The 26,900-nt window shown below is 40.6% G+C and overlaps 2 protein-coding genes across 3 annotated transcripts; both read left to right on the top strand.

The window, feature by feature from the left end:
• The first annotated feature begins 1,175 nt into the window (after window positions 1-1,175).
• On the top strand, window positions 1,176-8,277 carry b4galt4 (UDP-Gal:betaGlcNAc beta 1,4- galactosyltransferase, polypeptide 4). 2 transcript variants are annotated; one of them, XM_075487748.1, is made up of 7 exons: window positions 1,176-1,241; window positions 2,314-2,821; window positions 2,938-3,170; window positions 4,625-4,812; window positions 4,968-5,090; window positions 5,193-5,297; window positions 6,140-8,277. In XM_075487748.1, exons 2-7 carry the CDS (start codon window positions 2,560-2,562, stop codon window positions 6,273-6,275), a joined length of 1,047 nt encoding a protein of 348 aa, XP_075343863.1. In that variant the 5' UTR covers window positions 1,176-1,241; window positions 2,314-2,559; the 3' UTR covers window positions 6,276-8,277. The 2 variants fall into 2 exon arrangements, with proteins under 2 accessions (XP_075343863.1, XP_075343862.1); XM_075487747.1 differs by lacking the exon at window positions 1,176-1,241 and adding an exon at window positions 1,249-1,540.
• A 3,840-nt stretch (window positions 8,278-12,117) lies between these two features.
• Window positions 12,118-26,446, top strand: arhgap31 (Rho GTPase activating protein 31). The gene is made up of 12 exons (XM_075487752.1): window positions 12,118-12,532; window positions 16,208-16,310; window positions 16,518-16,662; window positions 18,495-18,577; window positions 18,683-18,790; window positions 18,918-19,060; window positions 19,139-19,361; window positions 19,516-19,637; window positions 20,069-20,125; window positions 20,318-20,962; window positions 21,052-21,188; window positions 21,576-26,446. The coding sequence occupies exons 1-12, from the start codon at window positions 12,433-12,435 to the stop codon at window positions 23,619-23,621; spliced, it is 3,912 nt and encodes a 1,303-aa protein (XP_075343867.1). The 5' UTR covers window positions 12,118-12,432; the 3' UTR covers window positions 23,622-26,446.
• The last annotated feature ends 454 nt before the right edge of the window (window positions 26,447-26,900 follow it).

Genomic DNA, 26,900 nt, shown 5'->3' with positions numbered 1-26,900 from the left:
ATCCCTGTTAGGAGGAAGGCTCTGGCAAAGTCCAGCAATTACAAAAGCACACTTACAAAAGGGAATCTGATGCATTTGATCCATTCAGGTAATAATAGTGAAGGCTAGATACACTAAAAAAGGGGTTTTCAGTGCATTTGAATTATATTCAGCTGTTTTTCAATGACAGTTCAATCTGGGTAGCGCTTTTATACACTACTGACACATTTATGTGTGTACAAACATTTCTTTGATTGAAACTAATTGACATAATGTGGATAGTAAACAGGATTATTCTAAATTTTGTCATTAAATTACAGTTACCTTGTCAAAGACTACTTGATTACATTCTGAGTGAATCTATGAAATATGTATAAAAAAAGAAAAGGAAAAATCTACGTAAAAAACGTTCTGGGATGATAATGTGGTTTATAAATGAATAAATGCTGAATATGTTCTGTTACATATCAAAAAGAAGTTTCCCCTCTCAGACTCCCAGTTTTGTTGACGGTGTTTCAACTAATAATTACTTGTAGCTTTTGATGAACAGTAGCAAAAAAAGCAAAGAGACATATCCCAGAATGCCATAGATATATTGTAGAAGACACAGTACTAAAGTCTGTGCTTATAAAAGCTAATGTTCACTGTAGTTGCTTTCTTTCATTCTTTTGAGGAGGCCACTGTAAATTATGACAATGCAAAATACATTTCATTAGCACGGCAAAATTTTTGTTCTTATAAGTTAAAAATAAAATTTGTGGAACTTACTATTTAAAGTTGCTTTATTATCTTTCAAAAGCTATTCAGGTTTATTAACTTCATTCATTAGCCAATTACGTTGCTAATTATAAGAATGTACTGTAAATCTAATGTAATTAATAGAAATGTAGCCAACTGCGACGGCTTTTACTCTCAAAACCAAGGACCGGAAGTAGATAGGGACCCCCCTGCCCCGAAACCATAGTAACCAAATGTATTTAAACTGTTTCCTGTTTGTAAATGGTGCCTTCACAATGAAAGTAATGCCATGTGCGTCTCAAAGTATCAGTAGTAAAAAAAAATCTTTTCAGTTTAGGTTTCTGACTTCTTGATATTTTTAAACATGCACTTGCTGTTTTTTTTATTCCCGTTATTCTTGTTCTTTAAAAACAACCAAAACATCCGTGGACGTTTTGAAAGTACTCCCAGCGGAAGTTTGGGGATTTTTCTGACTTCACACATTGTTGTTTGTTGTTGATACCTGACGTTAGCTTTCAGAATAGGTAAGACGCCCTGTCCAGACCAGTAACATTACCTCTGTATCAACAAAAGTACAGGTGTTGTGCCAAAAGTGATCGTCTGCCAGAAACCGATTAAACCAGCGGCCGCGGGAGTGCGCGCAGCCTCTTAAGTTACATCCGCATTCGTCAGCTAGCTAGCAGGTGTGTCGGAACATCAGAGCACAGCTGCTGGAAAGTTAACGCGACAAGTGTCAACTTTTATAATCATAGAATAGTGCTAGCAAGCTACAAAAGAAGAAGTTGCCTCCGCTTTAAAGGCTATGATGCGGATAACTGAGAAGGTAAATACATTAATAGTGACAAGCTAACTGACGTTAGCTTATCTCTGAAAAATCTCCGAAACTGCATCAAATATATGCGGAATATTAAGCGTGTTAAGGTTTGCAAAAATGTCAATTAGCTGCTGGTATGGTTGCAGTATACATAGTTTCTTGAAACGTAATTAGACTTAACTTTAACATCTACTGCCAATAAAGCTGTCTGTGATTTAATGGAGTGGGTTTCTTGGATATTTAGCGTAAGCTTCACACGAAAAACCCTTGATCGAGTGAGATCAGAAATTGTCTGAAAAAGCGAGGCTTTTTCTTATAGCCTCTAAAAAGAGACAATACAAGTCTGATTAGCAGAGTAATTTGTTGTTGTGCCAACTTAATCGACTGTGAGACCAAGAAATATTAACAGGATGCACGTGGGAAGGCTCAGTTTCATGGTGTAAAAGAACAGGTGTGGAATTTTATGTATGTCACATTTGGGAGTTGGTTCGGTTACACGTAACAGGATACATTGTTCTGAGTACGGATGTAAATAAAAGAACAATTTAGAGATTGAAGTTGAAACCTGTTTGGTGAGATTTTATCATCGGGTGGTTTTAGTTTCCTTTCATGTGAAAAGTTAACCCATTAAGACCTGCTGAAACATATTCCCAGTGGCTGTGAGGTACCTCAGGCCTAGATGAGTTAAGAAAGTCTTTGCTGGTTAGCATTATAAATGTCCCAGATTGTAGTAACATGTTTTTTTTCTTTTATTTCTTCTCTCTCCTCAAATTGTCTTACAGTTGTCTGCGATCTCAAGTTTTTTTGGCTTCACCCCCTGAAAATGGATTTTTCCTGTCCAGCGTTGGATTTTCATCTCTGAGCTCCCCTAACTTCTCACCAATCACGTGATTTATTAACTCCACAGTTAAGCAGCATGTTTCACCACTATGGGATGACTGGTCATTGATTCCTTGGCTTTTCATATTTTTTAGAGTAGCAGCATAGATATTAAAGTTCATTACTGACATCAGCGAAGTGAGATAGAAATGGGCATCTTTTCAACTGTCAGCAAAGTCGTGCGCCGGGGCAAATATTTTTTACTGCTTTTTCTCTCCCTGTCGGTGCTGGCATGGATAACAAACTTTTCTGGGGAAACTGTAAAATCCATCCTGGCCCCCCGTGCAACAACACAAGCTTTTGTCAGGGGAGACGATCTGTGGGATAAGCTGAACTCTGGGAACACAGAGCCTGATCAGTTAAACACTCCAATAGAAAAAGACGAATGCCCACAGGTGTCTCCACTGCTCAGTAAGTACACGAGTTGCTGGTACAGGAGGTGAATGATATTTTATTTTATTCATGCCTGACCTCTTTGATATTCAGACTTCTGTGGCTTCTTAAAAGTGTCAACATTGTTTCCACAGAGGGAGCTGGGAATCTGTCGTTTGAATCCTCTCTGAAACTGAAGGACGTTGAAAGCGACAACAAAGGCGTGACTGAAGGAGAGTATGAACCTTCAGACTGTACATCGAGGCAAAGTGTAGCGATTCTCATCCCACATCGCAACCGGGAGAAGCACCTTCTCTACCTCCTGCATCACCTGCACCCCTTCCTACAGAGGCAGCAGTTGCACTACGCCATCTATGTCATCCAGCAGGTAAAAACATGTTAAAGAAAATCCTCCACACAGTTACTCTAAATGGTAAGATGAGTATAAGATGAACTGATGTCTAAATGGTATTAAATTAAAAATGAAACATCATTTGAAGTTAAAATAGAGCAAAATTTATTATGAGAAGAATGAAGCAAATTCATGGAAAGAACGCTTCTCCACCTGTTAAGCAGGGAGGTGGATCTCATCATGAAACACCCATCACACGTGCAGACTGCAGAAGTTATGATAGTTAGTGTTGTGGTCTCCAGCCAGAGCAGGTATATGTGCTGCAAAGCCAAACTAAATTAGTTGTGGAGCAAAGCAATGATGCCACAGTTTGTATATAAGGTGAAATTTACCATTTATCATCATCCGCTGCGGTTCAGGGCGGCGGCGTTTGGATCAAATCTGATGAACGAGAGACAGCAGAAAGAAAGGAGGCAAACGCCACATTGATTTGGCAACTTTTGTACGCACTGACATTCGTGCCGAAAGGAAGGATAGTGTTAGTGGCTAAAAATCCTCAAAGTGAAAACAGGATTCAGAGATTTAGGAGGTTTAGCTCTGAGTTGGAGTGACAGGCAAACATATGCACAACTGATTGTGTGATAACTGGAGGTCAATCTGTGGGGACTTTTGGTTCAGATAATGCATTGTGATGCTATTCTAAAAGATCATATTATGATCTTTTGGCTAGATTACCTTCCCTTGATAGACTTGCCTACTTATAAGCTGTTGTAACATACTGCTCAATTTTTTTTTTTACATTCTACCTCATTACTGCATCCACGGTCTGTTATTTGTTTTAATATTTTATACTTACAGTTTACGGTTTTTTGCGTCTTTTTTTGCACAAAACAGCATATATTTTATACTTGTTCTCCTTATACTTCTTTTAATATTTTGTTATATTAAGACTTTTTATTCAGTGTTTACTGTTTATTTCATTTTTACTGTTGTTAGGGAGACTGAGAGTCACGAAATTTCAATTTCGAATATGTCTGAGTATGTATTACAGAATTGACAATAAAGCTGGCTTTGACTTGAAATCAAAGCAACAAGTCATGTTGTTTGCTAAAATTAAATTTCTTCTGGAAACCTGGCAACAAATAAGGCAAGAACGTGTTTGCAGACCAAAGGCAAATCATGTTAAAGCAAATGCAATCCTGAGGGGAAAGGGGGAAATTATTAGGGCAAAGTTCCCACATTCTATAAAATTATTGTTTATTTGTCGTAGGATATATTTGTTGTTATTTTTTACAATTTGAATTGCATTCAGGTTGTTTGCATGGTGGTTCAGAATGATGATGAAGCCACAGCAAATGTTTTTCATGAAGAATTCTCCTTTTCAGTGGTTAAAACATAGCAGCTCAATGGGTTGAGCCATAGAAATCAGCAGAAATGAACATGGTTCCAAAAGCATGTTGTCACTCTTGTGTTTTTTCTCATTTCAAAAGGCTGGCGACGCAACTTTTAACCGAGCCAAGTTACTAAACATTGGGTATTTGGAGGCGCTGAAGGACTACGGTTGGGAGTGCTTCATCTTCCACGATGTTGACCTGGTTCCTGAAAACGATCGCAATTTATACGTCTGTGACAAGCAGCCCAAACACCTGGTGGTTGGCCGAAATTCCACAGGATACAAGTAAGTATATGAGGACCAGTAAAAACGTCTATGTCAGGAGTTAAACTTTATTCGACCCTTGTAAATGAATAATGCCGTAACAGCTTCCGCAGGCTTGATGTTACCCCCAAAGGTCTAATGTCAGGTTTCTCCTAATTATCCTCCACTCTGCACAGGCTGCGTTACAAAGGCTACTTTGGTGGAGTCACTGCCATGACCAGAGACCAGTTTCTTCAGGTTAATGGCTTCTCAAACAGATACTGGGGTTGGGGTGGGGAGGATGATGACCTTCGCGTCAGGTAGGAAACAGTATGTGAGATTGTCGGTTGTCTGTTGCATCTAAAGCAGATGTGGTGCACGTAGTCCGTCGCTCCCTGATGCATGCATGATGTGTCTTGCAGGGTTGAGCTGCAGAAAATGAAGATTTTGCGACCGCCTGCTGATGTTGCCCGCTACACTATGGTGTTTCACAATCGAGACAGTGGCAATCAGATCAACAAATACAGGTCGGTATATGTGCACATAAGGAAAACGAGTTAACAAAGATCCTTGTGTCTGTATCTGAAACACTGGCTGTTCTGCCACTGACAGGCTCATTGTTTGGGCCATTTTGCTAACTGTATTATGTTCATCGATGCCAACTTACTGGCTGAGCAAATGACATCAGTCTGGGGTTAATCAAATATAAGAAGGAAGAAAGACAACAAGATGTCCTGAAACACAGAGTCCAACTGAGGAAGAGAAGTCCAACTACATGGAGTGGAACCAGTTGATGTCACTCTGAGAAATCAAATAAACCTCTGGAACAGCAGTCCATGAATTTGCAGCGTTGCTCAACATGGTTGTCCAGAACCTGGAGTTATGCCTCTATTGTTTAAATCTGATAACTTCCAGACAAACCATCTAATCAGATTCACTGCAGCCATCGGGTATCAATGATTTTCCACCAGGCAACAATTCTTTTCTATGTTTTTAATTAGCTTTGGTCGAGGCTGCGCAGTGACGTGGTGGTTAGCACATCAGTAACATTCCTGCTTCCAATCCCAGCTGGAATCCTTCTCTGTGCAGTTTGTGTCAGTATGTGTTCTCTCTGGCTTCCTCTCACCGCACAAGAACATGCATGTTTGGGTAGATGGTGATTCTAAATGGCCCTGTGGGATTAAATAGCAGCTGTTTCACTATGGCCACAGATGAGCATTCTTGCTAGATACTGGACCGATGTCATAGAGTTTAGTGTCTATTAATGGTTTTAAAGCAGAACAATGGGCACATTAGAGTATAACTTAAATGTTCAACTAATTTGAATATACGTGTTTCACCTCTTGATTGAGTTTTTTTTGCTTTTCAGGATGGGGTTGTTAAGTCGAACCACGCAGGTGTGGAAAAAGGATGGACTCAACAGCTGCTCGTATAAGACTTTGTCCGTTGAGCGGTTGCCTCTCTATGTGAATGTAACCGCTGACATCGGCAAACCACAGATCTGAGGTCATGGATAGAAAATCCTTCCATTACATTTTGTTCAGTCCGGGCCGCTGAGTGCTGACGAGTGACCACGAGATGCCGTATTAAGTGAACAAAATGCACTTTCTTTATGCATCAAACTTAGAGTTGATCTGTCTACAGCATTTGAAGTTATCAAACACATGTCTGCATATCTTTCCTGATACTGTTCAGAGCTTGTAGGAAAATCCAGTTGTATTTCAAGGATTACTTAATTAATCTTCCATTCTTTGTATTCAAACCTATCAGACTGATTAATTCACCCATGCCTTATAATTTGCCTGCATAATGTACGCATATGGATGACGTGTGTGCACCAGTATTTTGTGCTGATGCTGCACAAAAAATAGTTTCTTATATCTAATTACAAAAGCGCAGTCAGTGAGTGATTGAAGTCTCCCTCACAGTCATGTTAGATTTAATACTTCCGTTAGAAGCACGGCTGTTTTTACCTGCAACACTTCTGCGTCTGCATTCCATCACTCATATGTTCCAGCATCGTTTCCCTCATCTTCAGCCAAAACAAGTCTAATCAGACCCCTGTTAATGTGCCGCTGATGAAAATGTAAGCAGTCGAGATGCAGAATGATCGTCTTGTTGTGCATCAGTCTGACAGCAGACGATGGGCTACAACATCCCACTGCAGACGTTCACACTAACAAAGGAAAGGCTGAAGGTTGATGGCGTTATAACGGCTCTGAGGGCAGCTCAGTTCTGTGAAGGGTCACATTTTGTTTGCCAAACCTATTTAAAGGTTGGCACTATAAACACCGAGCTGCTCCACATTAGACCTAAATTTATTTAGTTAATTTGAGCCCTTCTGAGAGAGATGGGTTTGCCTTTATTTGCTGACCTTGAGAAGCACGGCCATCTTTCTTATCATTTCTCTGAATAAGAACAAGTTTTTATTCTGCACATGCGTTTTCTTGAGGGCCTTAAATGCTTTTTTTTTTTGGTTGGTTTGTTTGTGGGGTTTAATTGGTGATGGTTTATTTATTACTTCTGAACACGTTCAGAGGAACAATCAGCATAAACTGTTATATGTGAAGGAGTTTCAGTTTGTTTTCTGCATGCTGTTGAAATGCTTCTGACACGCATATCGAATTAGCTGAATGATTCTTTTTTTACCTTTAAAGATGGGATGGCAGTTACTTTGTTTTAAATTTAACTTCTTCCAAGACCGAGTAGTACTACTAATAATACTGACACCATTGTGACAGTTTTGACTTCTCACTCCTGGATGGTTGTTTGTTTCAGAATAGCTGCAGGTACAGGCTCCTCAGTCGCACTGTTGATGAGCTCAACTACTCTAAGAATCCGCAATAAGCTGTAGCAAAACACAAGTACAAACTTCCTGTGGTGTCGGAGCGCTGACTGCGTGTTTCTTTCATGACTGCATGTCTATTCCTGAACGAGTTGTTTTGTTTTTTACTTTCATGTGCTATCTTGTAACCGCACAAGACGGATGTCTCAAGGTTTTGCTAAATAATCATGACAAGAAAATCCTCCGTTTCTGTTGTAACACGAAGATTTGACTTGACATTGTTTTTATTTTTTTTATTTTTTTATTTAAATAGTCCTCGAATGTGATGATCTATGAACTCTTGTTGGTTGGTTTGGGATGTTGTGTCACCCCTTTTGTGTGTGTGATCAAATGTGTGTGTGTGTGTAGGATTTAGGGGGATCTGGGCACAGAAATGTGGTATATTTGATTGATGTGGGATCGTATTTAAACAGGGGTCTTTGGTTTTTAAATTGTATACAGACTGGTCCTCGTCCCTGCAGCTCGACGTGTCAGACCGCCATGTTTCCACAGTGGCCCAGAACACTTAAATGAAGCTAGATGGATGCCTTTAAATCCTACACACTACTTCTTTAAAAGGATGCAGATCATGGCAAAGAAGGAATTTGTCCATTTCTTTACTGATAAGAGTATTTTCTCTGAAGAATTTCTATAATAAATACTATTTTTTTTTTTCCTATAAACTGTCTTCTGGCTTTGTGTGTTTTACATATGCATGATGTAACAGTGCTTTGTTTGATTATGGCGGTTAGTGTGCGACTGACCTTGGCGTATTTCCAGCGCCGGTCCCAAGCCGAGGGGGTTGCGTCAGGAAGGCATCCGGCGTAAAACGTGCCAAATCAATGATGCGAGAGGCCGAAAGAAGAAGTGTGTGATTGACTTTAAGGAGGTAAGCTAAATATTGAATATAGCCACTTGTACATGACAAATTAGCTTGATCATACTGGACTAACACTTGTTGTGCCACTCAAACCACATTCCTGATGTCTCAATTGATCGATTCAGATTAAAATGAAGTTTTTTTTCCTCTTTGGAAAGGCACAAATTTGACTGCTATATTACAGTAATTTATTAATTGAATGTTCTATGTGGTGAACTCGGCACAGTCCCACCTGCAGGTGGCACTGAGAACACAACTTCCTTTTTAAAATATCTGGGGGAGAGAGTTTGCTTTCACTGCCGGACAGTTTGCACCATCATGGTGACACCTTTTTAAAATCGTGTTTAGTTGCCGCTCATCTTAAGCACCATATGAAGAGAGCCATGAACAATCTGATAGTGTTTGTCCTGAAGGGACCACAACAGAATCATCTTTTAATTTGGAGACTAATCGCTGTAGTTTTGAAATTTAAATGTTTTCGCATGGCTTTTTTTTTTTTTTTTTTTTTTTTTTTAAATTTTTTTTTTTTTTTAATTTTTCTATAGGATTTCAGCTTCTTAGCACTTATGGGCCATCATCTATGTATTCTTTTTATTATAATGCACAAAATAATTTCAACAGGGGACAGGTGTGGACTGCAGACAGCTCAGTTTAGCACACTGAAACCATGCTGTATGTATATGTGTAGGTGTGGTTTGGCATATATCTGCTCCTGTGCATATCAATCACTGCATTTTTTTATTTAAAGGCACCTTACAATGATATTAGCTATGCACAACAAGGGTATAACTATCCATAAACTATAATTGTTAACTATCAATAATTGTGTCTGGTTTCATAAATGAGCAGAGTTGTTCATGTGGGATCTTTCATTCAGATCTATGGGGTGTTGCATGAAAAGAACATCCTTGTTTCCCTTCATTGCATCATTTCCACACTCAGCTGAATTATGCTGCAGCTCTACAAGGCCCTCCATAACCCTGGGGACATGATAGACTAAAGAAGTCAGGACAAGAATAACCTCTTATTTCTCACACACAATGAAATGTCTTTTTTCATGTTCATTTCTTTCTTTCTTTTTTTCCTTCCCCAACTGGTGCACAGAAAGAGCGGGATGTCTGAGGCTTTGTATGAACAGAATGATGTCATGTCCTCTTCCTATGGGGCAGAAAGAGAGCTTTGTCTTGATGAAGCAAGGCCTGGGCATCAAGCTTCCATGTGACATTCACAAAACACTTTTAGCACAAAAATATCAACTCTGCAAAGCCGAACACTATTATCTTCTATACAGACCACACCATTCAGATGCAGCCCATTAAAATAATGCCAGCGTGCACACTGTAGGCTGCTGTTTTGCTCTTGTTTGGGAATGTTGCGACTGAGGCATCAGTTGTTTTTATTTGATTTTTAAAGTCATGACTAACAATGGCAAACATTTTATTGCCTTTTTTCAAACCAGCGTTGCAGGTCAGTATTACCTCCATGTGGCTCTCTGGGCTCCTGATTTCTGAAGTTTTATTTGAATGAAGAAGCATCCTCAAAGCTTTGTTCATTTATAGAATTTATCAGATCAAAGGATCTTATGCCGACCGGATTGTTCTCTCAACTCTTTTCAGAGAGCTTCAGCTCATTGTTTTTTTTTTTTTTCTCTTCCTTTACTTTTCTTCACTCCCTCTGCTCTCATCACCATTTAGGCTGAAGTAGGCAGCTGTTGCAAGAAAAAACTGCTTAGAAACTCTCAAGTTACACTCCTGATGAGCATTAAAGGGGGGGCACAGATGCTGTTAGCGATTAGCTAATGAACTTAGTGGATATTTCCCTCAGGAGTTGGTGCCAAAATGCAGCTAAAGAACACTGAATATTAGACATTCCCATAGCAGGCAACAACAATCTCCTCTCTAAATTAATGCTAATGTCAGTCCATAGGTTAATACGCAACCATTCCCTTAAAAAGTTTACTATATACCCTTAAAAGGTTATGATAACTGCATATTTCATGAACTCAAGTTCTGTGCATTTGTAAAAAATAAGAATATTATCAATGGGGAACAAAACTGTTGTTTTTCCCACAACGTCAACATTTTCTTTAATCTCTATTCTGTCAGATTGGGATTTAGCATGGAGCACTGCACGGCCTCTTGAGGAACCACAGGTCAACTGTGTTGATTCCCAGTCATCAGGTTGTGGAATCCTAATTGTTTAAAGAGAAGGCAGCTGGACTTCTTTTGGGTTTCTTAAACGTGCTTCCCTTCTCGTACAACAGGCTTCCTCAATTCTGCCTTGCTGGTCGGGAGCTCCAGGCATTTAAGCTCTTGTGGGGTCAGTAATGCCTTGGAAAAAGTTGATTCTCGAGCTGCTAATGAAAAGAGTTCCAGCTGCCTTCACTTTTAAGCACTTACAGTCTGCATATGTTATTGGTTTCTCTGTTTTCAGAGCTGCTTTATTGTCCTGGACAACATCGTTTTTGAGAAAAATATGCAAAGCTATAGTTTCACATGCTGCTCAGTTGGGGCATACAGAAGCTTTTCTGTCATTATCTGTTAAATTGAATGTTATAAATACCCCTAATCTAATAAATTACTGTTGTGAGTTGTCCTATGAAAGCAGTCCAGCAGGGGTAGATTATAGATATGCTGTAATTGCTATCAGATCTCTCAAAGTTCAGTTGTTCTCGGTTGTTAAAGTCAAACCTGAATTTATGGATTTTGGGTTTTGGTTTCTGTTATTTTCCAATGTGAGACGGAGAACTGGAGATGTGAGGAATACAGTATCCCAAAGTATTGCCTGATATTTCTCAGGCACAGCATTCCAATGCATGGGTGTAATTGGATTACATTTACTGAAGACGTGGGTGGAGTTCTGGGGGAAACCATGATCCACTTTGCAGAATTAACATCAACACAGTCCCACATTCATTAATTGGGTTTCTCATTGAAGCTGCTTTCCAGTTCATAAAGAAGATAAAAAGCATAGCAGTTAGTAACAAGAACCATGTGTTGTCCATCTTGTCACGCCTGCCCCCCCTTTCTCCCCCCATTTCCCATCTGTGCCCTTCAGGCCCTCACTTCAGTCACCTCCCACTTCCTTCTTCCTTTAGAACCCGTCTGTTTTTGTTTTTGAGCCCAGGCTCTTTGCACAGGAAACTGCGTATACATTGGGAGCATTCAGGAAGGCAGAGAGCCGCTTTCCCGTTAGCCCCAAGTTTGGGCACATGAAAAAAAAAAAAAAAACAAGAATTAAAAAAAAAAAAAAAAGGTCAGTCATTCCTAAAGTGGGAGAGAGACAGAAGTCAGCTGTTCTCGTCCTCCCCCCCTGACTTCACCTCCCTCCCTCTTGTAAGTCTCAACATTGCAGAAATCTCTGCCCCACCACTGCCACGAGTCCATCTCCCAACTCAAAAAGTTTAAGAAATCTAACAGGGGACATCTGTCTGAAAATAAAAAGGGATGTTCATGGAGGGGACTTGCCTCTCTTAATGTCTTATGTTCCAGCTACAGAGCAGTCAGTGAAAAGGGGAGACTGTGTGGAATGAGGGAAAAGAGGAGGAGATAAAAAAAAAAAGGGAGCAGAGAGAGAGAGTGGGGCTGGGGGTTAAAAAAACAACAGGAAACCGACCGATTCTAATGCTGTTTCTGCAAATCTGCCGAAGATAAAGCAGCGGACCGCCAGGTCCGAGCCAACCAACAGCCACGCCGTGTCTTTTCCTGGGTCAGTGCTTGAAGGAAAAACTATCTAAAGGACTTCAAGTTTCAAAAGTGACGTCACTTCTGCTCTCAGCCTCCAACAGTGTGGTTTGTGAGTGTGAGCGGATGCAGACATTTGGGAGCTGTTTGCTGGGATTTCTATGTGGCTGCTTTTTTGATTTACCATCTCAACCTTTCTGGAGGTCATATGGATCAGTCGCTGTGCTTTCAAGGAACTTTTTGTTTTAATCGCCTGGACTACTAACTGGAGCCACATGAAGAATAAAGGAACTAAACAGAAGTCTAAAAAGAAAGGAAGTGAAAATGCGTTCGGCTGTGACCTGACAGAACATCTCCAGAATTCAGGACAAGATGGTAAACCTTTCTTTCTCGTTTCCTTTGAAACTCTCATTCACAAGCAGCTCTTACCAGACAAAACATGATTTCCCTCAGTGATAACTTGACTCGGACTCAGAAGATACCGTTCAGAATGACAGTTGGGTTTGAGGAATCCTTTCCTAAGTTGTTGAGGCTATTGAAGCACACTGAACGCATATCGTGTTAAAGGGAGCACAGGAAGACAAAGGCTCTTTATGTAACAGATCATCTTGGCTCAGCGGTTACATACGTGCGCTGTGAGAATACATATGTTTTGCATTTAGTAAGATCATTCATTCAACCATTGGCTGCATTAAATTGACTTTGGGTGTGGCCCCTTACATTTTTTGTGTCACTTTCCTCTGGTGACTGTAGTTCCTATGACAAGTTTTGTGTCTCCGCAAAAGACTGGGCGGTGCTGTCGCTTACATGACAGGCAGAAAGCGTGATGGAATATAATGAGCTGAGAAGAAAATGAAAAGAAATCAGATATTAGATGTTTTTTGTTCCTTTGTCTTCATTTCTTTCCCTTTTTTTCCTTTTCATTTGATGCCTTGTTTTTGTATCCGTGATCTGAGAGATTTCTGGCACGATAAGTCACAAAATTGAAAAAAAAGTGAAAGGAGACGTGTGCACACGCATATGAAGAGCTGTGTTAAGAATAACTTTAAGAAAGGACTGGACTCAAGGCAAGGCAGGGCATTCTGAGCAGGAAGTGAGGGAGGAGGCGTGGGTCAGACTTCTATGTCATGGAAGCAGGAGACACATTGTCCTTTCTGTGATTTCTGTGCAATTTAATGTCAATTGAATAACTCCAGACGCCTCTGACACGGTGAGGACAACCTAAAGCTTAGATGAGAACAGTAACCTAATATTTATCATATTAATACGTCAAAAACACTAACATATCTCACATTGTAAATGGTTTGAAATGATCTGCAATGGATGTAAAGCAGGAGTTAAAAACCTTTAAGCTCCTGACATATAGCGCCCTTTACGAGTGTAAAAAAGGGTTTCATCTCTATCTGAGCAGACACCATCTGTCCTTGGAACAGTATCACCAATACACAGACATAAAGGGAACATCTTGTTGTCAAATCATGAGTAAACATGTGTAAAAGTAAACGTGAGTGACCTAAAAAGCTCACGACTGACGTCACATCGTCATGCATTAGCATCCCTCCCATACTGTACAACTACAGTCTTCTTTAGAAGTGAATAGAAACCCTGGAACTAAACTACTTGAGTTGTATTACAGCCTGCAGAAAAAACAGCCGTCTGTAGTCATTGGGTAACAGCAGAATAACATTTTACCTTCAGTAACTTGGGTGCTGTGGCACCATTTCTTTCCCAGGGTTTGTAAATGAAAGATGAAATCAGTCAATGGGACATTTACCAAGCAGGGATGTGGTGCTGCTATCTTTGTTTCTGCAGATCTTCATGCTGTTTACACGTGCATTACTAACAGGATTCAGGCTCAAACATCTATGAGGGGGGTGGGGTTTGAGAAGTCGTTATTTCCAGTTAAGAACGATTCATTATTTTACTTAGAAGGTTATATTTGCTCAAAGTTAAACACCAGCAAAACAAACAGGTTTCCACCAAGCCTGCCAATCAAAGTGAAGGCCAATATAGAGCTGTGTTCTCTTTAATCTTTTGACTTAATCCTGCTCAAAGAAGTTTTTATTTTATGACCTAAACCTTCAAAAATGCTTCATTCGAGAAACAGTTATGTTACAAAAGAATAGACTTTACTGATGTGGTGATGGCATCTATAAAATGGCTTCCAAGTGTGCGCTTAACCACCTCAGCCATCCGTTTTACCCCCATCATTGTGATCTGTGTAAACCGAAAGGATGGGCCTCCCTCCACACCAGGCGACTTCATCATTGGTTTCTATTTATCTACAAGACTCTTCTAGGGAAAACATCTCAACACCTCTCCAACCTCTTGCCCCTTTCCCATAATAACCACCACCTGAGGTCCAGTGATTTCGGTACTCCGTCTATTCCAAAAGCCCGCACTGTCTTCGGCCCCTTAAACTCTCAGCTTTCCCATCACTCCAGATCTTTAAACAGAAACTACAACATTTCCCAGTTGATTGTTGTACATGTTGACTCCCCTTCTGCTCTCTCTCCATTTATTCTAGTAGTTATTTATGCTGTTTTTAACTTCATTGTGTCTTCTTCATTGGTTGCGTGTCTTGGATTCGTACTGTTTCTTTTTATCTGTTTTTCTTCTGTCTGCTGGGACCTCTTGCCAGGCCATCATTGTAAATGAGAAGCTGTTCTCAATTGATTTTACCTGGAAAAAAATGAAATAAATGTAAAGGGATTTGTTAAGCCAAACGCCAACAGGTTGGTGAAAGAACAATGAAATGTTCTCAAACAAATCATCGTATCAGGAGCTGCAGGAGAGTCGAGTCCTTTCAGATGAAATGCATAATATACTGGCCCTCTTAAAGAAAGCAACTTTATCATCTTTGCTTCAGGATAATTAAAGTATTATTCCCTAAGTATCTTGAAAAATCAGTCCAGAGTCCAACTCTCTTTGGTTGCCAGCGAAGTAAAAGTCTTCCTTCGGTGCAGAAACTAAGAGGCACTAAATGACATCCCCGGAGTTGTTCATCATCCAGATTTTGACCACAGCCATGCAATTAGAAATCCAATTATATAAGTCGAAAAGATGAGATTTTAAATAGTTCTTCCGTCTGTGGTGAGGAGTGAGAAATTAACCGTTTCCAGAAATATTCATTTTGCGGAGGAAGAATTCTACATTTTGTTTGCCAGAGAAATGAACTCGATGCAAGAAGTCCAGGAAATAAACAAAGAAGACTGACTTTCTTCTTGTGGAATAACCATTAAAATGGACCTGAAACACTTTTCTTTTATCACTGACAGAGTTGTCGTGTTTATTTCCACAGGAATATCAGACATTTTCTTTCAACCTTCACTAAAACATAACTACTGTGCTGCTTAGTTCTTCTGAAGATGTTTGATGTTTGGGCCTTGCTTCAAGCCAACATGAATCCAAACTTTATCGATGTGGGTCTCTTTCTGGCATCTGTTCAAGGAGTTGTGTTTGTGTGTTATGTTTGCAGGCACTAACAGCAGCTCTACATTTCATAAAGATCAGTGGCCTGTTTCTGTATCCAAGTGTGCATCAAATAAAGGAGTACTATGTTGTTATCTTCTGTGTTAGTTAAAGGGAAACTGCGGCCAGAGTCGATCAAAAGGTGTGATTTAACAGACACAAAGTGGAGCCAAACTGTTGTTTACTGAAGGTGATGTACTGTTGTTAAGAAAGCCGTGTAGGTCAATGGTAACATTACAAAAGCAGATTTCTATTAGAGGAAATGTCGTAAGTAATACCAGCTACAAGGACTGGGTGTGTCAACTTTCCTCTGAAACAAACAAACCATTTTTAACTTCCTGTCCAAGTCCACCTACAATCACTGGCCCTGAAGAGTAAAAAACAGCCGTAGTGGAGCAAACGACATACCGTGAAGTCAGTCTTATGAGCACTGTTACTACTAAAGTGCTACACTCGCAGCTGTGTCTTTTCAATGCTTTTATTCACATGTGTGGCGTTTAAAGAGCAAAAACTGGAGAATATTGTGTTCAAGTTTCTCAAACGGTACATAATTAACACCCTTTTTTTTCTCAACCAAAGTTCCTCAGGTCCTGAAGAAATGTGCAGAGTTTATTGAGAAGTATGGGGTTGTGGATGGTATCTACAGACTGTCCGGAGTCTCCTCAAATATCCAGCGTCTCAGGTACTCATGGCATGTGTCATCCCCCCAAATTACAAGTAATCCTGTTATGAGCAGATCACACAAATTGAATTATTAGAGTAGTGCATGTTGTATTTTCAGATTTGTGTTGCGTCTGCACGACAAGTCTGTCAAGCCACGCGCTGCAGCAGACGTTAGCAGTGGTGCTAAACAATCAAAGCATTCAGCTAACTGTGACTGTGTGTGTAGGCAGGAATTCTGCTCTGAGGCGTGCCCTGACCTTACAAAGGAAGTGTACCTCCAGGACATCCACTGTGTGGGTTCCTTATGTAAGCTGTACTTCAGGGAGCTACCCATTCCTCTGCTTACCTTCGAGCTATACAGTAAATTCACTGTAAGTACACTCGATACCATCTCAGCACTGTGACAGAGGGGAAGACATTCTTGTGTGACTGAAAACAGCAGATTTGTTCAACATTCAGGCTTTACATCTTGTAATTAGCGACAGAGAGTGAGCCATATTTACATCCCATGATCACTCGTTATATTTCTGTCAGTGTTATAAAAACCTGTCATCATTTTTTCTGAGTGAGACCTCAGCATTTCCAGCACTTCCCTGTGGAAAAGGGTACAGTCAGTGGATCTCAGCTGAGCTGTAAGCAAAGAAAACACTGCAGAACAACACAAAGACTTTCATTTTAATCCAAATTATTTACTATAGGCGGTGTGTTTACTTCAGTGGTGCGAAGGCAAAACCAACATAACTCTACCTTCCTGTAAGACCAAGTGTTTATAGTCTGTCTTACTGTGTTGCTTTGTCTTGTGGGACGGCCGCATGGTCTGATGCAAGGCTAACTGAAGAGTTAACACATTATTTAGTTCCTGAAAGTTTAGGCTTTGCACAGCAAGAGTAAAAGAAAAACATGAAAAGATAATCAAGTTATAAGATCAATTCAAAATCTAACTGAGAACCTCTGGAGATGAAATTGAGACTACATTTAGGACCAACAAGAGGTTTTAATGCTGCCCTTCCTGGATGAAATGCTGGCATCAAGGAGGCAGGAGCAGGGGAGAGAGAGAGACAAAAATTCCAAACTGGAAAACCAAGACCTGGTTTATGCTTTCTGTGGAGTTCTGTGTACCTTGACGGGCCATTTGCATTCCCTGGAATTCATAAAGCAAGAGCTTCCTGTCCCAGAAATGTCCAAGACACTTCCCCTTAAAGCTGCAGTCTGCAACTCTTTTTCAAGCATAATGCCTGGAACTGTCCGGGGATTCTGAAAGTAGTACATTAAATACCCCAATACAAAAAAAAAGAGTTCTCTAGGTCCCCTATATGTCCCGCTAGGTCCCTCCAAAGCCAGCGGGTTTGTTTACAAAATTGCAGACCGGACCGGTAAAAGGTAACCAATCAGGTTTACGAGCTGGGCTCTGCTGCCTGTCAATCACCGATTGTGCACGCGCGATACAAGGTAGGCTCGTCCCCACGCTTATTTATCTAGACTAATGAACATCATTACGGGCTAGTCTACTTACTGTGTCTTCCATGATCGCAAATGACAGGTGAGTTGATGAATGAGGAGCCGTGTACGCGAATCTGGCGTGCACGTCTACGTGCACGAGTTCTCATGTGTTTTGATGGGGCGGGACAGGAAGTTGAATAACTTTTTATTTTTCGGTTAAAAAATAAGCATTTCTTGCATTTTGCGACTACGGAGGTCACCGTTTTCAACTTCAAGCGTTCTGATAGATCATGTAAACTCTTAAAATGCCAAAAAGTAGGACTTTACGTATGACAACAACAAATCTGGCAGACTGCAGCTTTAATCGGTGTATGAATAAAAATATAACAGAAAAGAAACTTTTTCTCCTCTCCAACACTCTTATATGAGTTTTGGTCAATGATACCCTCATTCTTTATAAATGCATCTATTTGATCCAGTACTATGTTCTAGATTGTGGCATTTTTGGGCTTAATGGAACATTTCAAAGTGAGCTTGTTTACAAGCGTTCAGTAAGTAAATGGATGTAAGATGTTATTTTAGTGTAAAGATATATGCAAGATGGCTTCAGAGGCTACATGCTTGTAAATTTCCTTAATTTTTAGGGTTGGAAATAGGGTTGACTATTTTTCCAGATCCATTTTCATAAGCTGTAAATATATAATGAACATAAAAGCACTGAAATTAAAAAAAAATGTTAAACTCTTTTCTGTTTAAAATACAGGAAGCTGTCTTGGTTCCTGGAGATCATGAGAGACTTTTACACATTCAGACGGTTATCAAAGAACTGCCAACCCCTCATTTCAGGTGAGCCTTAAGCCTTGCTCACCCTGAGCAGAAGGTCCAACAGTCCAGCTGAATAAGTGAATCCTGTTTCCTTTGTTTGACTGATCTGACTTTATTTGTCCTCAGGACTCTGGAGTACCTTACAAAGCACCTGGCCCACCTTGCTACTTTAAGCAATCAGACCAACATGCATACACGTAACCTGGCGCTGGTGTGGGCTCCAAACCTGTTAAGGTGAGTTTAGCTTCAGATGGCCCTGAAACATTTCATCCACCCAGGAACTTGTTTGGTTCCATCTACCTCATTGTGTTTGTGCTGAAAAGCCTTGAGAAAAGTTTGACTACAGCACTTCTTTGCTTAGATCTAAGGACATTGAGACTTTGTCTAGCAACGGAGACATGGCCTTTCAGGAGGTGCGGAAGCAACAGTCAGTGGTTGAGTTCATATTAAACCACACGGAACAGATCTTCAGTGGCGATTCTGTGCAAATTAAACCCAAAGAAGGTATGCCGTTCAAACGTGTGAACAAACTTCTATGCTGGACCAAAGGATTTGCTGATTTGTCGTTATAAAATCTAACAGATCACGCTTCAGCTGGACCAAGTTTGGTGTGTGGGGAGAAGTATGCCACCCTCCCCATCAGCAGCCAGTGTGGGCCCATGAAACTGATGAGCTTGGAAGAAGCCCAAGCCCGCTCCTTAAGTCCAAACCATCCTGTGCACAGAGAACGTCAGCGAGAGAACAGCCTGCCCGACACCAGCACTGCTATGCTTTATCACACCGTCATAGACTTATCAGACAACAAGTAAGACATACGTTCAGTTTTTTGAGCCACGATGATTATAATTTCAAAACAATATGCACCAGAGTCTTTAAAGTGTTTGAGTTTGGGGGGGGGGGTTATTGTGTGTGACGAGGCAAGATAGCACTGAGGTTTCTAATCTCTTATTGTCTGCCAGAAGGAAGATTTCTGGGAAATCAAAGAAGTGGAAGTCCATCTTCAACCTTGGAAGGTCTGTGGACACAAAGGGAAAACTGAGCCGGAATGGAAGTGTGTTCATAAGAGCACAGGGTATGACAGGTGAGTTTTCCAGCCATGTAAAGTAAACTAAGTGCACGTGCTGTTGCTCCAGTCTGACATGGTCCAGTGGGAACATGAAAACTGTGAGAGACAGAATGAGTTGGAGATGAAGAGAAAGAAGGGTATGCAACTCTGCTTTTTGTGCTTTTCTCTATCCTCTACTGTGTTATGTAGTGTTTCTGCATGTAAAGTTTGCAAAATTGCAGAAATAAAAGAACCTTTTAGATAGAAGGTAGCATGAGGTCCTTTTTTTTTTTTAACATTCAAGTACATAAATCCAAAGGGTTTTCTGCTTTTATTTAATTAAAATGGTTCATTAGGTGACCCCTTTCAGTCAAAAATTGATTCTTAATTCAATCCAAACATCAAAAAGTGGCATGTCCTACTTTGTAATGCCTTAAAGGTAAAAGTATTTTCCATTTGTTCCGCAGAAAAAGCAGCGCTTCGTCCGTCCAGGAGCATGGAATCCTTGTGCTCCTTACCAACAGGTGGGGCTAAACCTTTCATTTTTCACTTTGCTTGGACTACAAGAGCTAAATGACAGGGGTGTTGTAATTTTACAGAAACATAAGCTTCACCTTTGCCTCATTATGGAACAATGCAGCTGTGATGAGATTGTTAATAGATATGTACACTCCTGATATTTCTTTATCACTTACGGAATCTCTTTTATTGTGCAGATGATGACAGAGCAGGAAGCAATAGTCCAACTGGTGGACCTGACGGCATTTTCATTCCGGATGTAAAATCCAGAACTCTGGGATCTGACTCACTCTATGACCTGAGTGAACATGAACAAAGCTGGGAATTTAAAGGGAAGGAATCCGGCGGTGCAACCGCTGGCTGGAGCTCCGGCGTGAGCCGAAAGGACTCACCGGGAGCTTCCGCACCACCTCAGAAAACCTTGCCAGAGCAACTTAAGGTGTACAAGGGTGATGACCTCAGCAGCTACAAGCCCACCTCTCCAAAAAACAGGAGGATGCTGTACTCGGGCTCTTCCCATAGCAGTTCCTCTCGACCTTCATTCCCAGGAAGCTTCTTCCCACTGGAGTCATCACCGAGGCATCAGCGCAGAGCCGTCAACATATCTGAGCCTTTCGCCGTGTCTGTGCCCTTGCGCGTGTCAGCTGTTATCAGCTCCAACAGTACGCCATGCAGGGGGCACGTCAAGGACAAAGCACCAGCTCTAAAGCCCTGCAAAGAGCCCTCAGAGCAGATGAGCAACATCGGAAAGAGCAACACCTTCCCCCTACTGGAACCGAAGAAGCAGGAAGGAGCCGAGCAGAAAAACACTGAAGTGCTGATCTGTAAAGTACCACCACAGGGTGAGAGCATTTGAACTTTTTTTTCTCTTTCCATTCAAGTTCATTCAAGCGCAATTGGATGTAATGAAAAAATACCTCTTTTTTTTTAGATACAAGCAAAAAAGGAATGCAAGAAAGTAAAGGAAGGAGGAATGTTTCTGAACTGGACGCACATGCAAAGCAAGTCAAAGATCCGCCGCCATCTTCTGGGGAAGACCTGCACAGCCAGCCCACAGATACACAACCGGTGAGGCATCTTTTATTTCACATTCATGCTTTATTGGGGCTGCAGAGTTCCCTGCGGTTGCTTTGTAAGAAATGAAAAGAAAATTGAATTTGTTACAAATCTTTCTCTGTTATAGTTTGAGTAATTCAGTGGTATCAAAATTGGGCATCTTGTTTTTGCAATTGCCTAAATAGATCAAGAAAAATAACTGAGATTTTAAAGATTAGAACAGCTGCAATGCTTTCAGAATTATTTTTGCAAGCAGTTTTTTTTTATATTTATTGTGGCAATACAATTATTACCTGTCATATTTTATAGATCCATATGATTTATAAATTCAAAGTTGAAGTGTTTTGTTGTGATTTAATTCTTGCCGTTTGTATTTCTTTACCTTTCCAAATCTCTCAGGATGAGAAATCTGGGAAAAAGCTCCGGGCTCACCTCAACCAAGAACTGAAAATTACTGAGCCTGAAATGTACTTGCTGGATGAGACTTTTAAACCAGTTTTCACCTCAACAAGCACTTGTGGGAATCCTAAATTAACAATGGATGTGAAGTCGAAGCGAAGTCGCAGCTCTCCGTCTTTGTCTTTGCTGTGCAGGGAGCAGTCGTATACCTCTCAGAGTGAGCATGTGATTGCCAGCAGATCTGACTCCAAAAAGAAACAGCCCTCAGAGTCAGACCTTTTGTCTCGTCTCCATAAAAATTCGGATGTTATCTCTGGTGGAAACACTCAAAATGTCCGCCCTGCTGAACGGCAGGATGAGTCAGAGAAACCAATTCAGCAACAAATCACACCCTCAAACAAAGATGACCAAGCCTACGCCAAACAGTGCCAACTTCCTCTTAAGAAAACCAGTTTGGATCATGTTGTAAATCCTTTAACAATAGAGGACATTCCACAGGTAGCAAGTTTCTCAGGCGCAGACAGGACAGACAGAAAATTTGAGAAACTCAAAATTCCTCAAGAGAACAAAGAAATCTCTCACAATGGAGCAAAGGTGGAAGCTAATCAGAAGCTTTCGATGTCTTTAGAAGAAAAACGGAACATCCTGGAGCTGCCAAACCTTGACGATGAAGAAGGATGTGGGGGAAACTCAGAAGACCTGGACTTGGTGGAGCCCTGGGAGGATTTTAGCTCCACTAAACAGTGGGTGACCAGTCCTCTCCACTCACCTGACGTGGAGGAATTGTTCAACCAGTTTTCACCCTTCAGTTCAAACGGAGAAACTCTGAGCTTGGCGCTCAGCAAGCTTTCTTTGCCATCAGCTGATGCCAACAAACAGTCTTTAGTGAAGAGCACTGAACACCTCTCAGGAAACCTTCCTCAGAATTCCAGCAGTAACCCAGAAACCAAATGGACATGTATGCAAACAATATCCTCGCGATCAAGTTTGAACGGCATGAACACAACACAACCTCAGGCAGCAAAGTGCAGCGCAACCAAACAGAAGAACACAGTTTCATCTCAGAGATTTAACAGGCAAATGTCTTATGAAGCAGCTCTGTCAGAGAGAAGAGAGGAAACCTACTTCCCCAAACACCGGCCGTATTCTCTCAACTTGGATCTGGGGCATCGATATATAAGAGATATTTCTAACCAGCAAAATAATAACTCGGAGTTTTCCTCTTGTAAGAGAGGATTTCTGGCTTCATCTGCAACTATAAACAAAGGGCACTCTGAGTTGGACCTCTTTCTGAGTGATCGACAGGCTCCTCTCCGCCGAAACTCCGCCCCAGTCAGTGTGTCATCAGTGCGGACAGCCTTCATGATAAAAACATGCCAGGCCAAAGCCGTGCCCGTCGTCCCTCCGAAGGTGCAGTACAGTCGGATACCTCAGTCCCGACAGGAAAACGACTTCAAGGCGGTGAAGGAACAAGAAAAAGAATGTCCCAAAACGAGTGCAGACACATGCAATGTTCCATCTCCTTCCGTGATGTCAAATCTAAAGGAGGAGCTGGAGAACAAAGAGCCTGGTCTCAAATATCAAAAACATCCAAATGTTGAGAAATCATCCGAGTCTGGGAAGACCACATCCACTCCAGTGGACCTGCCAGTCATAACCAGGAGACACCCCCCCAGTCTGGAAGTGTTTGTAGACGGTCCCAGACCCAACAGAGGAAATCTGCTACAGAGACCGTCCTTCAGGAACAGACAAAGACCCCAGAGTCTCATCCTGCTCAGCCCACCTTTCCCCATCATGGACTATCCACCGTCGGGGGATGATGGCAAGCTCCTCTCATCCATCAAGAGCCTGAATGACGCATCAGCAGTGAACGTCTTTTCAAAAGAGATGGCAGAGAATTTCAGGACGCCAGAGGGAATCGCCCTTCAAAATAAAATGACTATCCCAAAAAGTGGACAGAGACTGGAAACGTCAACCAGCTGCTTCTACCAGCCTCAGAGGAGGTCGATGATATTCGACAGCAGGAGCCACAGGCAGATTGAATGACTGCAAGTGTGCTCACCGACTGTGACACTGGGTGTACGGCATGTAAATGGGATCACTGCATGAAGAATCTGACTGTGGAAACGGAGAAGAGGGTTGATGTCCTGCTGGATTTAGTTTGCTGTGATTCAAGCATTCCTTGAAGGATAAAGTAGAGGTTAAACTAAAATGGTCAAAAACCTGGAGGAGAAAGCCATAATGTAAGACTGAGATCTGGAGCAGAAACAAATACTTCTCATTTTCCATTTGTCCTCACATTCTCCTTCTTTAATTAACTTGCTTTAAATTAGATGATCATTTAAATGGTGTCCAGATAACCACACAAGTGAAGATGCAGTTATCTGAGATACCCTGTTGCACAAAGTAGTAGAGCTTGTTATCTCTAATATGCTCACTTACAAATGAGCAGTAAAAACTGCTAAATTATTAGAAAGTATTGAGAAAGTGACTGAAGGAGATGTTATTTTTCACCTTGGAAAAAAATCTTAAAGCAGAACCTGGTAACAATGGGGGGAAAATGGTGGACTTGCAGGTTCACTGTCATCTTTTACTTAGTATGACATGGCCAATTCAGGCTAATATGGTTTTCTATTGTTCTACGTAAAAAAAGATCCAGAGCGGGCAGAGCTGACACCAAACAATGACAAAACACTGCAGACCACTTCCTGGTCATAAAGAATCCTCCAGGGGCCATAAAACATCTCTGCAGCAAAGCTGAACTTCTTCGTACAAGAAACACCTCCTTGTTTTCTCAGAGAAATTCAGAAATCCACACTGCAAACACAACACGGACTTAACATACACGTGCATAATTTTGCACAAATCCAGAATAGACTTACACATGGCTCCTGTTTCTCTGCTGGTGAGCTCTGTAGGGCATTTTTTTAAGCTCACAGCGATCTAAAGTTATCCCAAAAAAACAATATAAAACATGCCACAGTTATAAACAGTTCATCCCACCCACAATGCAGGGTTGTTGTTTACAGTGGAGCGAAAGTCAAGAAAAGAAAAGCTGTAGAAGAGAAAGAAAAGAAAAGAGTCAGAAAAGCAGCTTTAGAGACTTTAGAGAATGTGGCACAAAGTTGCTTTAACACAAGGTCCACAAACTAGTCTTTAAGAGGTTTCAACTTAAAGATAAAAGTATCAATAAAACAGAGTAAAGAATATACTGCAATGATTAAGTTGTGTGCTGAAAGTCATAAACACATTTAAGTATTCATTCTGCAGTGAAATATCCCTTTAAGTGATGCTACAATGTGCAAGCATTGTTTTACCTCAGCAGTAGGTTGAGTTTACACTAGTTTTTGACCACTTTATGTAACTAGTTTAGGTTTAGGTTTCAGTTTAGTTTAGTTGAGTTTAGATTTAGTTCCTATCTCCAGGGATGGATGCCCAGAAGAATCAGAGAAAGCTGTGAGGAGTTGTGAGATGTTTCATGCAAGAAGAACTAAAAACAAAGGTCAACAACAGAAATTAGGGTTCAGTGTTAAAGATAATTTAACAACAATGTAGTGGCTTCCTGCCAATAGTTTCCATCTTATCTAACTTTTTTGTTTTTAACCCTCAATGGAAGCAGGTTACTGTTTGTCATGGACAGAGCTCACAGGATGTAACCCATCCACCATAAAAGACTGAAATGTATTACAATCTCTAGAAACTAGAGAGTATTTGTCACCTCAAAGAGGGTTCCTGGTTTGAATCCCGACTGGGAGCTTCTGGGAGCTTCCCCGCCGCTACCCTGAATTGGATCGAGCTGGTATAGAATACGAATGAATGCCCCAACAGTAAAGTGATGGGCAGGTTTCTGCTGTGACACACTCTCCTCCAAAGAAATCAGAAGTCATTTTAAACACACACATCCTGCTCCAGTCAGCGATTTAACAACATCATTCTATGGCCTTTTGAGAAATTCATGTATAGAATGAATTATTCCTCAGGAAGCATAGTTCAGAGGTCTAAGCCAGAGTGCTGCTGTTTAAACTGTTAAACAGTTAAAACAGCCAAGATTTTGGGTTTATTTATTCCTTTATTAACTGACACATGATATGACGTAAACTTGTATGTAGAGACCGACCCTGTGACAAGTAGATGCAAGTGGGATTTTGTTAAACTGATATTTAAATGGACATTTCAAATTCAAATATATCATAAGCTCAATTAATAGTATTTACCCAGAGAAGGAGTTTTGTTCCAGTGTATCTTAATTTTCTGTAATCATCTTGAATTTCATGGCAGTTTTTTTTTTTTTTTTTTTTTTTTTAACTAGGCTGGAAAAAAACATGAATGAATGATTTTGATGTTCTTGGAAGTGAAATTTAGGAAAGCTGCTCATGAGACAGTGAACTGGAATTGGACTTTGTGCATGCTGACTGTATTTACTGTGTTCAGACCCTGACGATAATTTGAGTCAGGCTATGCCATTTTTCTCTTTTTGTTTCCTCCCTCTGGTCTCATCTATTTACCTTTTCTGCTACTTTTGCAGGAGCGCCTATGAACGCCACAGTTTGGATGTTAAAATGTATTTAAGATGCCGTGGATGTGATTGAGCTGACAGTGGTTTTAAACTGTAGTCTGGATGGTGTGAATGCTACAGACAGAAAAGAATACTTGTTTTTTGTGTGTTTTTTTTTGTAACTTCTGTATACTTGTTGATACTGAAAATGATTTAACTATGTGTATTCATAGAAAAACACCCAAATTAAGAATTTTGAGATAAGAGTTTTGCCTTAATTGTCTGATGATGGCACCTAAAGTAGTGTACAGTACATAAGATGCTAGATGAGTTTTGTTACAAGTTATGAGAATAAAAATATGCAGAAAAATGTTGTAACTCGATGAATGTGCCATGGTGTGACTTATTATAATTATATAACAGTATATATATAATATATATATATATACACATACTCAAACTAGATGAGTTTGAGGGTTCTGGTTGGATCTTCTTGTTAGTATTAAATCAAATTAATATATGATTTCCTGTCATGAACCAGACCTTTCAAAAGAGTTAAGAACAATTCCTGTAGATGTAGTCGGATGACCTCCAGCTCCTTAATTCAGAAACGGTGTCAGGACTTTGGTGTGTAAAATAAGCTGTTCCCAGTTTAAACTTTAGAGCTAATGGTTTAAGGTTATGCTGACGGATTCTGTCGGAACTGTCCTTTTATTGTACAATTTACAAGTTCCGCGGGCTGCAAAATAAGCCCAGAGGAGGAGACTACCACCACCATGTCTTAGAGCCGGTAAGTTATCTTAGGGCTAAACGCCTCACTTTCACTTCTC

Source organism: Odontesthes bonariensis, chromosome 16 (genome assembly GCF_027942865.1).
Source record: "Odontesthes bonariensis isolate fOdoBon6 chromosome 16, fOdoBon6.hap1, whole genome shotgun sequence".
Lineage (NCBI taxonomy): Eukaryota > Metazoa > Chordata > Actinopteri > Atheriniformes > Atherinopsidae > Odontesthes > Odontesthes bonariensis.
Note: the sequence above shows the minus strand (reverse complement) of the source record. Positions and strands in the feature narration are given on the sequence as shown.

Coding starts and splice junctions, on each gene's coding strand:
- b4galt4 (XM_075487748.1), top strand. CDS start 2,560: ATGGGCATCTTTTCAACTGTCAGCAAAGTCGTGCGCCGGGGCAAATAT. Junction 3,171..4,624: donor CCATCTATGTCATCCAGCAG/GTAAAAACATGT, acceptor TCATTTCAAAAG/GCTGGCGACGCAACTTTTAA. Junction 5,091..5,192: donor GATGATGACCTTCGCGTCAG/GTAGGAAACAGT, acceptor TGTGTCTTGCAG/GGTTGAGCTGCAGAAAATGA.
- arhgap31 (XM_075487752.1), top strand. CDS start 12,433: ATGAAGAATAAAGGAACTAAACAGAAGTCTAAAAAGAAAGGAAGTGAA. Junction 12,533..16,207: donor CCAGAATTCAGGACAAGATG/GTAAACCTTTCT, acceptor TCTCAACCAAAG/TTCCTCAGGTCCTGAAGAAA. Junction 19,061..19,138: donor GCAAATTAAACCCAAAGAAG/GTATGCCGTTCA, acceptor AAAATCTAACAG/ATCACGCTTCAGCTGGACCA.